At 35.5% G+C, this 14,911-nt stretch overlaps 3 protein-coding genes across 3 annotated transcripts; all 3 read left to right on the forward strand.

The window, feature by feature from the left end:
* The first annotated feature begins 1,781 nt into the window (after positions 1-1,781).
* Positions 1,782-4,888, forward strand: LOC143625164 (protein STABILIZED1-like). Its single transcript, XM_077095596.1, has 2 exons — positions 1,782-1,889; positions 1,990-4,888. The coding sequence occupies exon 2, from the start codon at positions 1,999-2,001 to the stop codon at positions 4,828-4,830; it is 2,832 nt and encodes a 943-aa protein (XP_076951711.1). The 5' UTR covers positions 1,782-1,889; positions 1,990-1,998; the 3' UTR covers positions 4,831-4,888.
* Positions 4,889-6,612: 1,724 nt separating this feature from the next.
* On the forward strand, positions 6,613-8,397 carry LOC143625090 (uncharacterized). Its single transcript, XM_077095543.1, has 4 exons — positions 6,613-6,772; positions 7,553-7,611; positions 7,709-7,890; positions 8,262-8,397. The coding sequence occupies exons 1-4, from the start codon at positions 6,613-6,615 to the stop codon at positions 8,332-8,334; spliced, it is 474 nt and encodes a 157-aa protein (XP_076951658.1). The 3' UTR covers positions 8,335-8,397.
* Positions 8,398-11,218: 2,821 nt separating this feature from the next.
* Positions 11,219-13,437, forward strand: LOC143625091 (protein trichome birefringence-like 6). The gene is made up of 5 exons (XM_077095544.1): positions 11,219-11,643; positions 11,707-11,979; positions 12,218-12,410; positions 12,510-12,700; positions 12,935-13,437. The coding sequence occupies exons 1-5, from the start codon at positions 11,231-11,233 to the stop codon at positions 13,416-13,418; spliced, it is 1,554 nt and encodes a 517-aa protein (XP_076951659.1). The 5' UTR covers positions 11,219-11,230; the 3' UTR covers positions 13,419-13,437.
* Positions 13,438-14,911: the final 1,474 nt, after the last annotated feature.

A 14,911-nucleotide genomic window follows, 5' to 3' on the forward strand; every position in this document is an offset into this window, starting at 1 on the left:
AATGACTTTTAAGAGAAATGTAGAGTTTTGGTCTAGGGACTTTTCTTTATCTTATTTTGAGTGCTAAATGATATTTTGCTATAATATCTTATTCTTAAACTAGTATAACACATATTTGCTATTCATTACTAATATTACTATTTTTATTTAGAGAAAATTCCTAAAAGAGCCCTTTAATAGTGAGAGATTCCAAATTTGTCCCCCCAAAATCATTTTTCCAGATTTGTCCCTCTTTTAACACATCGTCAACGACGTGTTAAGTAGTCCCGCCGACGAGATAGCTAACACATGGTCAACGATGCGTTACGCATCCAAACATATGGTCAACGATGCGTTAGGCCTCTTGTTTGTTTTTTTAATATTATATTATCATAACTAATTTTACTTATATTTGGTTTTCTTTTATAACTTTTAATATATAAAGTTTTATATAATTTCGAATATACCGTTGAGACGTGTTTTTTTATCTATCTGTTGACATAAGATTTTTTTTAAACCATGTCGGATCAAATTTTATTGAATATTTCGATATTAATTTAATACCGCTCGGTTTGAGTAAAGTTTATGTCGATCTGTAAAAAAAAAAGCATGTCTCAACGGTATATTCGAAATTATATAGAACTTTATATATTAAAAGTTATAAAAGAAAATCAAATATAAGTAAAATTAGTTATGATAATATAATATTAAAAAAAACAAACAAGAGGCCTAACGCATCGTTGACCACGTGTTTGGATGCCTAACGCATCGTTGACCACGTGTTTGGATGCCTAACGCATCGTTGACCATCTGTTTGGATGCGGATGCCTAATGCATCGTTGACCATGTGTTTAGATGCCTAACGCATCGTTGACCACGTGTTTGGATGCCTAACGCATCGTTGACCATGTGTTTGGATGCGTAACGTATCGTTGACCATGTGCTAGCTATCTCGTCGGCGGAACTACTTAACACGTCGTCGACGATGCGTTAAAAGATGGACAAATCTGGAAAAATGATTTCGAAGGGACAAATTTGGAATCTCTCACTATTAAAGGGTTCTTTTGGGAATTTTTCTTTTTATTTATCTACATCTATTGCTGACTACTTTAATTATTTTATTATTACCTATTTATTTATTTATTTATACATGTATGCTTTTTCTTTATTGACTAGAGGTAAAGCTTAGTGTTTCTTTTACTTGGTACCATCCATATGATTTTGGAGCTGGATGTCTCTCTGGAAGCAACTTCTTTATTTTTTGGGATAGAGCTATTGTTTGCCTATATCTCATCTTCTCCAGACTCTGCTAATAGCCTATTGGTAGGATTTTACTGGTTATAATTGTTGTATTAATGACTTAAACGGGAGCATTGAGAAGAAACTATTCAGTCTCATGACAACCATAATCATGCTCGAGCATTAGAGGCGTAAAAAACCGCCTTAGGGATAAAACCGATTTCTAAACATACCTAGTTATCGGTTTGAGGAAATATTCGTTGAGACCGGTTCGTATCCCGAAACTGAGCCAACAATCCGTCACAAACCGAACCGATTTAGCCCCAATCTGGTTTTAACTTCCGTGAACCCAGCCCAAACCGAATCTCAAACCGGCTCGATTTGGCCCAAAATCGGTTTCTATCACTCTTAAACCGACTTAAACTAACCGACCAAATGTGAGCCAGTTAAATTATAAGTTATAACCCTCCGTCTCGTTTAATACCGTTTCTTCACAAATCATCACACGTTTCGTTTTATTCATTTCATTCGCATCCGGAAACAAGCACTCCGTCTCATCCGTTGATCCCGATTTCCGGCCACCACCGCCGCCACCACCACCACCACCACAGTCGGTACACCGTTAATTGAAGTTTCGTACTTTGTATCATTTCCATACGTAACAGACACCGGTAAGCCACCAAACTTCTCATCTAGGGTTTATTTGTTTCCGTTTATAATAATTAATTTTCAATTCGAATTATTAATTAATACTTTTCATCATACAATTAGGAATCAATCATGCAAGCACCTGTTGCACCGAAGAATAGGTTAGAATTCCTCAACACACGCCCTCCGCCCAATTATGTAGCCGGATTAGGTCGTGGCGCCACCGGTTTCACCACTCGTTCCGATATCGGTCCTGCCCGTGCTGCGCCTGATCTTCCTGACAGATCCGCTGCTGCGGTTGGTGCTGCGGGTCCGTCTGGTGTAGGCCGCGGCCGAGGGAAGGGTCCCGGTGAGGAGGAAGAAGAGGAAGAGGCTGAGGATAAGGGATATGATGAGAACCAGAAGTTTGATGAGTTTGAAGGTAATGATGTCGGGTTGTTTGCTTCGGCTGAGTATGATGAGGAGGATAAAGAGGCGGATGCTGTGTGGGATGAGATTGATAAGAGGATGGATTCGAGACGGAAAGATAGGAGGGAGGCTAGGTTGAAGGAGGAGATTGAAAAGTATAGAGCTTCGAACCCGAAGATTACTGAACAGTTTGCTGATCTTAAGAGGAAGCTGGTTACGTTATCTGCTGCAGAATGGGATAGTATTCCGGAGATTGGGGATTATTCGTTGAGGAATAAGAAGAAAAGATTTGAGAGTTTTGTGCCTGTTCCGGATACGCTGCTTGAGAAAGCTAGGCAAGAAAAGGAACATGTTACTGCTTTGGACCCAAAGAGTAGAGCTGTGGGTGGAACCGAGACGCCTTATGCTCAAACGCCAGATTTGACTGCTGTTGGTGAAGGTCGAGGGACAGTTTTGTCTTTGAAGTTGGATAGGCTTTCGGATTCTGTTTCGGGTTTAACTGTTGTTGATCCAAAGGGGTATTTAACTGATCTGAAAAGTATGAAGATTACCAGTGATGCTGAGATTTCGGATATTAAGAAAGCTAGACTTTTGTTGAAGTCTGTGATTCAAACTAATCCTAAGCATCCACCTGGTTGGATTGCTGCTGCAAGATTAGAAGAAGTTGCTGGAAAGATTCAAGTAGCCAGGGATTTGATTAAGAAAGGCTGTGAAGAATGTCCAAAGAATGAGGATGTGTGGATTGAGGCGTGTCGGTTAGCAAATCCAGATGAGGCCAAAGCTGTGATTGCTAGAGGTGTTAAAGCAATCCCTAATTCGGTTAAACTCTGGATGCAAGCTGCAAAACTTGAACATGATGATGCAAGTAAAAGTAGGGTTTTGAGAAAGGGTCTTGAAAACATTCCTGATTCTGTTAGGCTATGGAAAGCGGTTGTGGAACTTGCCAATGAAGATGATGCAAAGCTTTTGCTTCAAAGAGCTGTTGAGTGTTGCCCGTTACATGTGGAATTGTGGCTTGCTTTAGCTAGATTGGAAAAGTATGATGCAGCCAAAAAGGTGTTAAACAAGGCACGTGAGAAGCTTCCAAAAGAACCTGCGATTTGGATCACTGCAGCCAAGTTAGAAGAAGCTTTTGGAAACACATCAATGGTTGGAAAGATTATAGAAAGGGGTATTCGGGCTTTACAGAAAGAAGGTGTAGAGATTGATAGAGAAGCCTGGATGAAGGAGGCTGAAGCTGCTGAACGGGCCGGGTCGGTTGCAACGTGTAATGCGATTATTAATAATACAATTGGGATTGGTGTGGAAGACGAGGACCGTAAGGTGACATGGGTTGCTGATGCTGAGGAATGTAAAAAACGAGGGTCGATTGAAACCGCCAGAGCTATTTACGCGTGTGCAATTGCTGCTTTTAAATCAAAGAAAAGTGTATGGCTTAAAGCAGCCCAGCTTGAGAAGGCTCATGGAACCCGTGAGTCATTAGATGCATTGCTTCGTAAGGCGGTTACATACACCCCTCAAGCCGAGGTGTTATGGTTAATGGGTGCTAAAGAGAAGTGGCTCGCGGGTGATGTTCCTGCAGCAAGACACATTCTTCAAGAAGCGTATGCTGCAATCCCTAAATCTGAAGAAATCTGGCTTGCGGCTTTCAAGCTTGAGTTTGAAAACAATGAGCCCGAACGGGCTCGTATGCTTTTAGCTAAAGCGCGCGAACGTGGTGGGACTGAGCGTGTCTGGATGAAGTCTGCTATTGTTGAACGAGAACTCGGTAACAGTTCAGAGGAAAGGCGGTTGCTTGATGAAGGGTTGAAGTTATTCCCATCTTTTTTCAAACTATGGTTAATGTTGGGTCAGCTTGAAGAACGGTTAGGTCGATTACCACAAGCAAAAGACGCATATGAGTCGGGTTTAAAACAGTGTCCGAATTCAACTCCTCTTTGGCTCTCACTTGCAAATCTTGAGGAACGAATGAGCGGGTTGAGTAAGGTTCGGGCCGTGCTGACGATGGCTAGAAAAAGGAACCCGAATTACCCTGAATTATGGCTCGCTGCGATTAGAGCCGAGTCGAGACACGGGTCGAAAAAAGAAGCTGATATTTTAATGGCGAAGGCGTTGCAGGAATGTCCGACTAGTGGGATATTATGGGCTGCTTCTATTGAAATGGTTCCAAGACCACAAAGGAAGACCAAGAGTTCTGATGCTTATAAGAAATGTGAACATGATGCAAATGTGATTGCTGCTATTGGGAAACTGTTTTGGCAAGATCGGAAGGTGGATAAAGCGCGCGCGTGGCTTAACCGTGCAGTTACTCTTGCACCCGATGTTGGTGACTTTTGGGCTTTGTTATATAAGTTTGAGTTGCAGCATGGAACTGAGGATGAGCAGAAGGAAGTGTTGAGGAAATGTGTTGCTGCTGAACCGAAACATGGTGAAAAGTGGCAGCCGATATCGAAGGCCGTTGAGAATTCACATCAGCCTGTTGAAGCAATTTTGAAGAAACTGGTTGTTGCTCTTGGGAAGGAAGAGAAAGCTGCAGAAGATAATAAACATCAGTGATGTCTGTTTTGACTTCTTTCTAGTTATGTTTTCTGTTCTGTTGACCGTTGACCTGGCAGGTATTGTTTTTATATTTTGGAGTGTTTTTGCTATATTTGTTTTACCTTTAACGATATGTTCTTATCCATAAAATACTTTTGAAATGTTTTCAGGTTTAAAGCCTCTCTATGCTCTCTGTGTTCCTTTAGATTTATTGATGTCTTCGTGGTGCATACTTAGGTAAATCAATTTAAAGAGTTAAAAATGCATGTGTTATTTAGATTTGTTGATATATTTATGGTGTATAATTTATCAGTTAGATCACTCAAAAGAGTTTAAAGGGAGTGGGGAGCAAAAGGCCGAGTTGGTTTTCAATTTTAAGCTATGTTGGTATTTAACTTGCATTTTTTGAACTACATAATACATATAGTCCCAAGTTGCATTAACCATATTATGGTCTTCTGCTGCGATTACAATTTTGAAGAATCTTAGGACCGCTTCTTGAAATCTTCAAATTAAACCGATATTTTGCCTTATAGAAAAGGTTGGTGTTAAAGAGACTTGTTTGGAAGAGGTTTTTGCGGGTTTGAGATCTAGATAATAGAGATCATAGACGTGCTTGTTTTTAACAGTCCTACTATTTTTATGGATTGTGATATGCTCACCATTGATAATCATATTTATGAATACCGTGAAACGAACACGACCTTAAGGTTAACATATTGAAATGCTGATATATCTAGTATTCTATCCATACATTATATATGTGCGTGGCCTATATAGATCATACATTATGTATGCGCTGTGATGCCCAAGACAGAAGACATTCATGGTTCATACTTTTATATGAATTCTACTTGTAGATAATGTTATCTTTTTTATGTTCATCTAGGATACTAGAAAGATAAATCAATGAATATAAAGGGTAATGTGGATTCATCTAAATAAATCCAAGATTTTTACATGAATCTGAAGGTATATTTACATAATTTATTCAGTTAAAACAATCATCAAATAACTACCCATTACCCAATAACACCATATTCAGTCTGATCATCCAAATGACCTTAATGCACATTTATTTGGTGTACTCAACTACCTAATTAATTCGAGCACGAATTCTGGCACTTCAGCTACTCAGGTGTCTCTACTCCTCTAGGGTGAGTTTGATTGATCAAACCATATCTGAGAAGGTACAAAATCTTCATAATTGTACCATTTTGTTCGCCACTATAATTTCATGTCTAAATTAGTATTCTGATTTATTTTTCGCTATACCTAAATTTTCAGACTCACATTCGTTATGTGACTAATCGAATTGAACCTAACCAATGCTTAAAACCGATTAACCAAAACTGATCATCGACTATCTTCTACAATCAATAGTTTTGATTTTGGTTTGGTTAGGACCAAAACCAAACTAAATCACACAACACACCCTTTGTTGCCCACATTCAGTTGGCAGGGATGGTAAGCGAACCTGAAACCGATAAACAGACCTACCCCGAAACATACAAGACGAGTTTTTTAAATATGAGACCAAGTATGATATTGTTTCAACAGTTTTCATAGGCATAAGACGAAAATAGTACTAGGTGATACCTGACATGATTACACCTAAATACACGTTTACCTAAATTATATAAATTTGTTTTATTAAAATAGTAACAATTTTATCTGGAGACCCGCCAGAGCAGAGTAAATAAAAACGGATCCGAATGGGTGAAACCAGGAATTAAAGCTTCGTCGTCTTCAAGTCAAAACATCATTCACTCATCGATCGATCGATCGTTAAACTTAAACATGCGGAGCTTAATTTGTGCCACAGTATTAATATTAGTGTTATTATTCGTTTGTTCAAGAGCAGAACAGCCGAGCGCTAAGGAGTGTGAGGATCTAGGGTTTACAGGTCTCGCCCTCTGTTCCGATTGTAACGCTCTCGCTGAATACGTCAAGGACCAAGGTTCTCTTTTCTTTTTAATTCTCCTCTACGATTACATCTTCATCATATTATTAATATTTTATACATGTAAATTGTTGAATTTCAACGGTGTTTATTGCTGTTTTGGATTTGTTTGAGAGATTTTGTAATTCAGTACTCTGATTTCAGTAAAACCGATCGAGATTTGTTTCAAGCTAGGGTTTTGACATTAGTAGGCAAGACTACCCTGATTCAATGCAGAATTTATTTTTTATCACAGCAAGCTTTCATTCCAATACTTGCTTTCGCCGCCTTTAGTCTCTTTTGTTTTTACTGATCTGAAACCCTAATTTATTATTTATGAACAGCAAGCATTATCATGTTTTTTTATTTCTAAATTAATAATACTGATTGCTGAACAAACTCGCTAGACGCAAGTTGGGTGGTGGGTACCGACTAGCGATTAACCAGATTCAAACTTGTATATGTAATTTTTGAAAAAATATATATGAAAGTTTACATAAATACAAAGTTCACCTAGTATAGTTCAAACATAAACATAACAAACCCGTGAGAAAAACAGGTTAAAACTAAGATCTGGTTGTCTTTCAAAAAACATACAATTTGGGCCGACTAACGATTAGTTGCACCTGTCAGCTGAAAATTATCAGTAGCCCACTAATTTGCGAGTAATTCACGATTAATCGACGATTAGTCCCAATTTTTACGACACTGTATGACACCCTAATTTAATGCGTAATCATGCTTTTGATTTCTACATTAATCTAAGTGAGCTACTTACACTTGTTTGATCCATTGCAGAACTGCTGTCTGATTGCAGAAAATGCTGTACTGAGGATTCTGATGACTCTACCAGCAAGGTCTCAAATCTGTACTTTCTGTTATTCAATATTGTTCTTTATAGGTTTGTTTTTTTTACTTCATGTAGTATTTGTGTTTGTCTATGATGGATTACAGATTATCTACTCTGGTGCGATTGTGGAAGTATGTATGAGGAAACTCGTGTTCTATCCAGAGATTGTTAGTTTCATTGAGGACGAGAAGGAAAAGTTTCCGTCTGTTAAAGTTCAATATGCGTTTAACGCGCCACCAAAGCTGATCATGTTGGATGATGCTGGACAACATAAAGAAACTATAAGGTGTGTTTATCGCTTAGTTTTTATATGCTTCAGTAACGTTTTATGTGATAAAAGTGTTTGATTTTTGGAAAAACATATTTATTTCTAACATTTGTATGCATAAGCAAGTAGCACATAGTAAAGAGAACTTAAAGAAAGTTGAAAGGGCTATATGACTGTACCTTTGTGTATGCTATAAGTTGCCAAATATGATCAAAAAAGTTTCGGTCCATTTGACTCTATTTCTCTTTTTAGCCAATTTATTTATTTTACCAATTTGACCTATCAAAGATAAATATGTCAAATTTTTACATTTACATCTAATTAAGTTGTCTGCATTGTGCTTATTGCTTGAAACTTTTAAGGCCTTATGCTGATGTTATTTTACGCAGAATTGACAACTGGAAGCGTGAACATATACTTGAGTTCTTGAAGGAGAAGCTGAAGCCAGCATCAGCAATTTGATCGGTCAGTTGGGTTTGTTCTTGACATTATCTTATTATACCAGTTTGAACATTTTTCATAACGTTTTATTTTTGCAACTTGTAGAACAACTATTACTACCTTTTTTATTATATGGTTCAGTTCTGTACTACTTTATATACTTGAGTGATGTTTTGTCGTAGCGATATTTGCTGTCATGTGAATTTGATGATATCCCTTGTAAGTGTTTACAAAAATATGTACACCAACCCGTAAGCACATGCAACCTTGCGTTATCCCAGGAACATATGATAGTTCTTTACGCTCGCTTTATTCGGGCAATAATCTACCTGAATTGTCATGTGGATTTGATGATACCCCTTGTAAGTGTTTACAAAAACTATGCAAACTGAAACGGAAGCATGTACAACCTTGTGCTATCTCTGGCAACATGTGATAGTTCATGCACGCTTTATTCAGGCAATAATCAACTTGAACAAGCCAAAGAGTGAGTTAACCAGTGAGCTTAATTCGAAATTAACGAGTCAACTCGACTCGTGTATTTACGACGCTGTTTATAGGGAGCTTTCTTCGAGCGAGCTTTAAAACGCTGAACTGTTTGAATATTTTAGGAATTAAGGCCACTCTATTGGTAAGTGTATATAGCATGATGAAATAATAAACCAACAGCTTGAAAAGAAAAAAGAAGACAGCTAATGAGTGACCTGTATGGGCTTATGGAGAACTTGCACTTCACTCCATTCAAATGACCCGTATTTTGCACTTTTATTAACTTTTTTAAAGGGTTTTTTTTTTTTGAATATTTTTTTATTTACTATTGGGTATTTCTAATGATGAAATTAATATTTTTTATCGAAGGAAAGGAATTTTTTTATTGAATTAAGCACCCTTATACAAATATTTCTACCTTTTATATGGTTTTAAATATATCCTTCTATTTTTTTCTAAAATATATACATAACAAAATATTTGTTTATGAGAGGTTGTAGGTTTGAGTTTCATTTGTGACAAAATGTCATGTGCGAGCCAAATATTTTACTACATTGGGCCTTCTGATGGTAAGTTCCCTTGAAATTTGTTGGTTGTTCAATAGCAAAAAAAACTTTGTTATAAAACTTAAACCTAGCATTAAACGTTCATCAAATCTGTTAAATATCATTGACAATATTAACAAAGTGTGGAGAAGTTGAATTAATAAAAATTATTAATTACCTTGCATGCACTAATTAATGATTACTAATTGATTAATTAAAGTAATTGATGTAACAAATTAAATATTTTTATTATGACCTCACATAAAAGGTTTTACTTTGTAGATTGGTTTTTAATTTCTCTCTTTCTATAACTACAATTTTTTTATTATGATTTTTCTTTTAATACTTTGGCATAAAACTTAAACCCCGCATTAAACATTCATCTTCAAATCTATTAATTATATCATTGACAGTAGTTAAAAAAGAGTCTTGAGAAGAAGTTGTATTATTGAAAAAACATTGATGACCTTGCATATACTAATTAATGATTACTAAGAACAGTTTTTATTGCATGATTATCATTGATATAAACTCGATTTACTCAATGCTGGTTGTATGTTTCTTCATTTCGTTAATAGTTATGCTAATGGGCTTGCTCTTAGCAACAAAAATAAAATTTAAGATTGTCATTAGTCACACTGTTAATATGGATTATTGTAGTGTTATGACTTGAATTATTAAAATTCCATTGATGTGTATTTAATGAAATTTGTTGTAAATCTATATGTAATTATATACGATACAGTTTTATTTAAGATGCGATTAAGTTTAATGATCACATAAAAGATAATAAGGAAATAAGGCTAAGAAAATAGGTATTTTAAATAGTCTTGACGACTAGATTCTTGATGTTAATGACTAGTTTACAAAGCTAGCCGCAACAACTATTTTAGGCCAAGAAAAATTCATGGATGAGTATTTTGACGTCCTAAACTTGTCGGGACGACTAGTTTAGGTAAAAAAATAGCCTGGACGAGTTTTTATGATTTTTTTTTACTTTTCTTAAAATTATATAATTATATTTAATTTTACTTATAATTAGTTTTTCTTTTATAACTTTTAAAATGTACAGTTTTATTAAAATCCAAATACACCATTGAGACGTGCTTTTTTGTTATCTACGCCCGGATATAAGATTTATTCAAACCGAGCTGGCTAAATTTATATCGAGGTTTTTTTTACCTGCTCGGTTTTGAATAAATTTTATGTCAGCACATAGATAAAAAAAAGCACATCTCAATGGTGTATTTGGATTTTTGTAAACTTTATATTTTTAAAAGTTATAAAAGAAAAAACTAATTAAGAGTAAAATTAAATATAATACTATAATAATAATAATAAAAGTACAAAAAAATTCATAAAAACTCGTCCAAACTATTTTTTACCTAAACTAGTCGCCCCGATAAGTTTAGGGCGTCAAAATACTCGTCATTGAATTTTTTTAGCCTAAAATAGTCGTCGCGACTAGATTTGTAAACTATTATTGACACAAAAAATCTAATCGTCATACTAGTTTAAAATACCTATTTTTAGCTTTTTTTTTATAAATAATATCTAAAACTTAATATTTGTTTTTATATTGAGAATTTTAGAAAAAAAAATGATGGTAAATAGTTTGTTTGTTGTCATTAATATTTGATTGTTTGGATTATTAAAATTTAATTTTTTATAATAAAATAAAAGACACATTAAATGAGAGTATCCGACGAACGAGGTGAGAAGTGGAAGCATGTGTTTGCCAGCATTTAATAATCAAAAACTATTACGCAACACACACCCACTCTCTTTATTTTTCTGCTTCATTCACCGTCACTGCCTCCTCTTATCCTTCACCTTCATCTTCAACCTCAACGTCCATCCATGCTTCTTCATCCTCCAACTACATGGAGAAACAACGAAGTTTCTCAATCAGACGCCCTAGATTCTTCCTCCTCTCTCTAACCCTCTGCTTCTCCATCCTCTTTCTAACCACTTTCTCTTTCTGGGTCTTCAAATCCGACCCATTATTCCTCAATCAAGAAACCCATTTCCAGTTAACCCAAATTAAACCCACCTTCAATTCAACTCGTCTGCTCAATCTGAGTCAAACCCATTTCACAAAACCCACAAATTCGTCACAAAGCTCGTTAATTTTTGATGGGTTTGGAAGAAAACTGAATCTTGGTCAACTCCCAGATGCGGGTTCGCGCCAAAATCCCAACTCATCCACACCACTTCTGGTCAATCGGAGTCAAACCCATTTCACAGCACCCTCGAATTCATCAAATTCATCAAAAAGCTCGTTTATTTTTGATGGGTTTGGGAGAAAACTGAATCTTGGGGTGGTTTCGCGCCAAATTGTGGGCGTGAATAATAATAGTTTTTCGGTTATTAATAATGTGAATGCGAATGTGTCTAGTTTGAAGAAGGTAGTTAGTGACAAGATTCAAGAAGAAGTTGAAGGGAAAAAGGGTGAAAGATTAGTGTGTGATGTGACAAATGGGAAATGGGTATTTGATGAGGAGGGTTATCCTTTGTATAATACTTTTAGTTGTCCTTTTATAGATGAAGGGTTTGATTGTGAGGGCAATGGGAGGTTGGATAAAGATTATATCAAGTGGAGGTGGAAACCTCAAGATTGTGACATACCAAGGTAAGTTTTTTTTTTTCTTTTTTTTTTCACTTGCAAATATTTATCTTTGATTAGATTGTGTTTTGGATATGATTATCTTGGGTTGGATTGTGTTTTTAAAGTGATTATTTTTGTTAGATTGTGTTTTAAAAGTGATTATCTTCAATTAGATTGTGTTTGGAACTTGGAAGTACTTATGTAATTCTTGTTTTGTAAATGTGGTTTGGTGTTTGATTTCGAAAGATTTGATTCTACATAGGTTCAATGCAACAAACATGTTGGAATTGATTAGGGGGAAAAGAGTAGTGTTTGTTGGTGATTCTATAAACCGGAATCAATGGGAATCTATGCTATGTTTGTTAATGAGTGCCATAAAAGATCCAAAAAAGGTGTACGAGGCACGCGGCCGACGGATTACCACAGAGAAAGGAAACTATTCTTTCAAATTTGTGGTAATCATTTAATAACTTAATAACCATTTGTATCAATCTTCTTGAATTTCTTACATGAATTTAACATTCATGTTTAATGACTTAATTTCTTGGTTTTAGGATTATAAGTGCACGGTTGAATACTATGTTTCCCATTTCTTGGTTCACGAGGGCAAGGCAAGAGTTGGTAGGAAACGCATGCAGACGCTGAGGATTGATACGGTTGATAGAGGCTCATCAAGGTGGAAAGGCGCTGATATTTTGATCTTTAACACTGCGCATTGGTGGAACCACTATAAAACAAGATCCGGGTGAGCTTACACTATTCGACACCTCATTATTAACTTGTCCCGTTAAATTTGGTTTCTATTCGTTAAGAAAATCTTGACTATTCTAAAATGTCCAATATGCAAATTATTTCAGGTTCCAACCTTTAAAACATGCTTATTATAGTTTCTCTTTTATTTAATATCATATCATGTAGTTAGCTCAAAATTGAAGTGAGTGTGCATCAAACTTTTGGCATCTAACACTATAATTTGCAGTGTCAATTATTATCAGGAAGGCGATACCGTCCACCCTCGTCTTGATGCCACATCAGCTTTCAGAAAATCCATGACAACATGGGCAATATGGGTCGATAAATACATAAATCCAAGAAAAACTCATGTCGTGTTCAGAACTTCCGCCCCTTCCCATTTCAATGGAGGCGAGTGGAACGCAGGCGGTCATTGTAAAGAAGCTTCTAGACCCCTAAACCGAACTGCCACCAATAACCATCCAGACAAAAATGTGATTGTTGAAGAGGTTATTAACCAGATGAAAACGCGTGTCAAGTTGTTAAACATAACGAAATTGTCAGATTACAGAATCGATGGTCACCCGTCAATTTATGGAAGAAAGGGTGGAAGTGGATCGAAAGGCGAAGATTGCAGCCACTGGTGCTTACCTGGAGTCCCAGATGTTTGGAACCAAATCTTGTATGTTCATTTACAGTCTATGGTTAGAAAAAACATGTACATTCAATGAAATATTACTCCATTCTTTTTTTTTTTTTTCAATCAGGTTACATAAAAAGGTGCACTCCTGTAAGTCGGTCTTTTAATCCCGCATCCTTCTTGCATCCAAGCCCACTGGGTCTCCCCAACCAACAAAACAGAGGCCCATATGCATATTACAAATATAAAGAATAATAGCTTAGTTCAAGTAATTATAAGAAGGGAGACAAATGAAAATGTTGAGAAGGATAAAAAAACCCTACAAAAAACTTAACTTAAAATAATAAAAAAAAGCGAAAAAAGTAAAAAACTAAAGTATTTCCTCATTTTTTCTCGTTCAAAGAAAAAAAAAACAATGTTGAAAAAAAAGATTATTGTGTCTTTTTATTTATCATTGTGTTTTCTTGTTTGTTTTCGTCATTGATTGTACATTTTTTCCTAAGCATTGTGTTTTTTATTCCTTGATATTGTGTTATATTTTGCTTAGTATTGTATTATATTTTGTGATCTAATGTACCTATAATTTATTTATCATTGTGTTTCTTTTGTTCATTTTTGTCATTGTGTCTTTTCCTTGATTTTTTTTAACGAGAAAGACGGGGGAAACATTTTAGTTTTTTTACATACTTTTCACTTTTTATTTATATTTTAAGTTATGATTTTTTTTTCTTGATTTTTTTTTATTTTTAAGGGTTTTTTTTCTCTCTTATTTTTGTCTCACTTTATGTTTTACTTTATGCTAATAGCTTATATTTCCAATAATTTGTCGACTGCCCAATTAAAAAACAATAGCATCAACCGAATCAGTATTTTGTTTTTTGTAAATGCCACTTAGATACACCATAAAACCCTTGATATTAGCTAAGAAAAGGATCCATGTTTTTGAACTTACCAGGACCTTATTTATATAAAATATTTAGTTTGCATATATATATATATATATAAATATATAAATATATATATATATATATATATGTATATGTATATGTTTGTTGTCTTGCCGCTTGAAGGACATATTTTCTTGTATAAATAACCACACATAGTAACCCAAAAACAAGCATAGGCACAATGATGATGAGCAGGTTTATGACGGTATGCATGATCATAACACTCGTGGTGGTCGGAACTACGACTACTACAATGGCATCAAAACCATTTCCGTTTGATGAACGTCCCGATGAGGTTTGCTGCTACCCCGGGTACCCATGTTGCACTGTCCCCATTCCTCCCAGTACCGATGAGGAAGATGGCATAGTCCTTGCACCATCACCTTCACCTTAATTATATATATGGCTCATGGCCAAAGGAGATAATACTTAATACTGTCTTAGTTTGTAAGCAATATAATAAAAGATGATGATTATACCAGCGTTTATGTAATAAGAAGAGTTTATAATCTTGGTGGTTCGAAGCGATTAGTGTTTCGTTCGTTCATTGTTGAATGTATTATATATCAATAGTGCGTCGGGTTAGAACTAGACCAAAACGGGGCTTGAAATAAAGAGGTTGAAAATAATAAAAACC

Source organism: Bidens hawaiensis, unplaced genomic scaffold (assembly GCF_021521415.1).
Source record: "Bidens hawaiensis isolate Kalapana, Puna unplaced genomic scaffold, B.hawaiensis_p1.1 tig00004020_1, whole genome shotgun sequence".
NCBI classification, from domain to species: Eukaryota; Viridiplantae; Streptophyta; class Magnoliopsida; order Asterales; family Asteraceae; genus Bidens; species Bidens hawaiensis.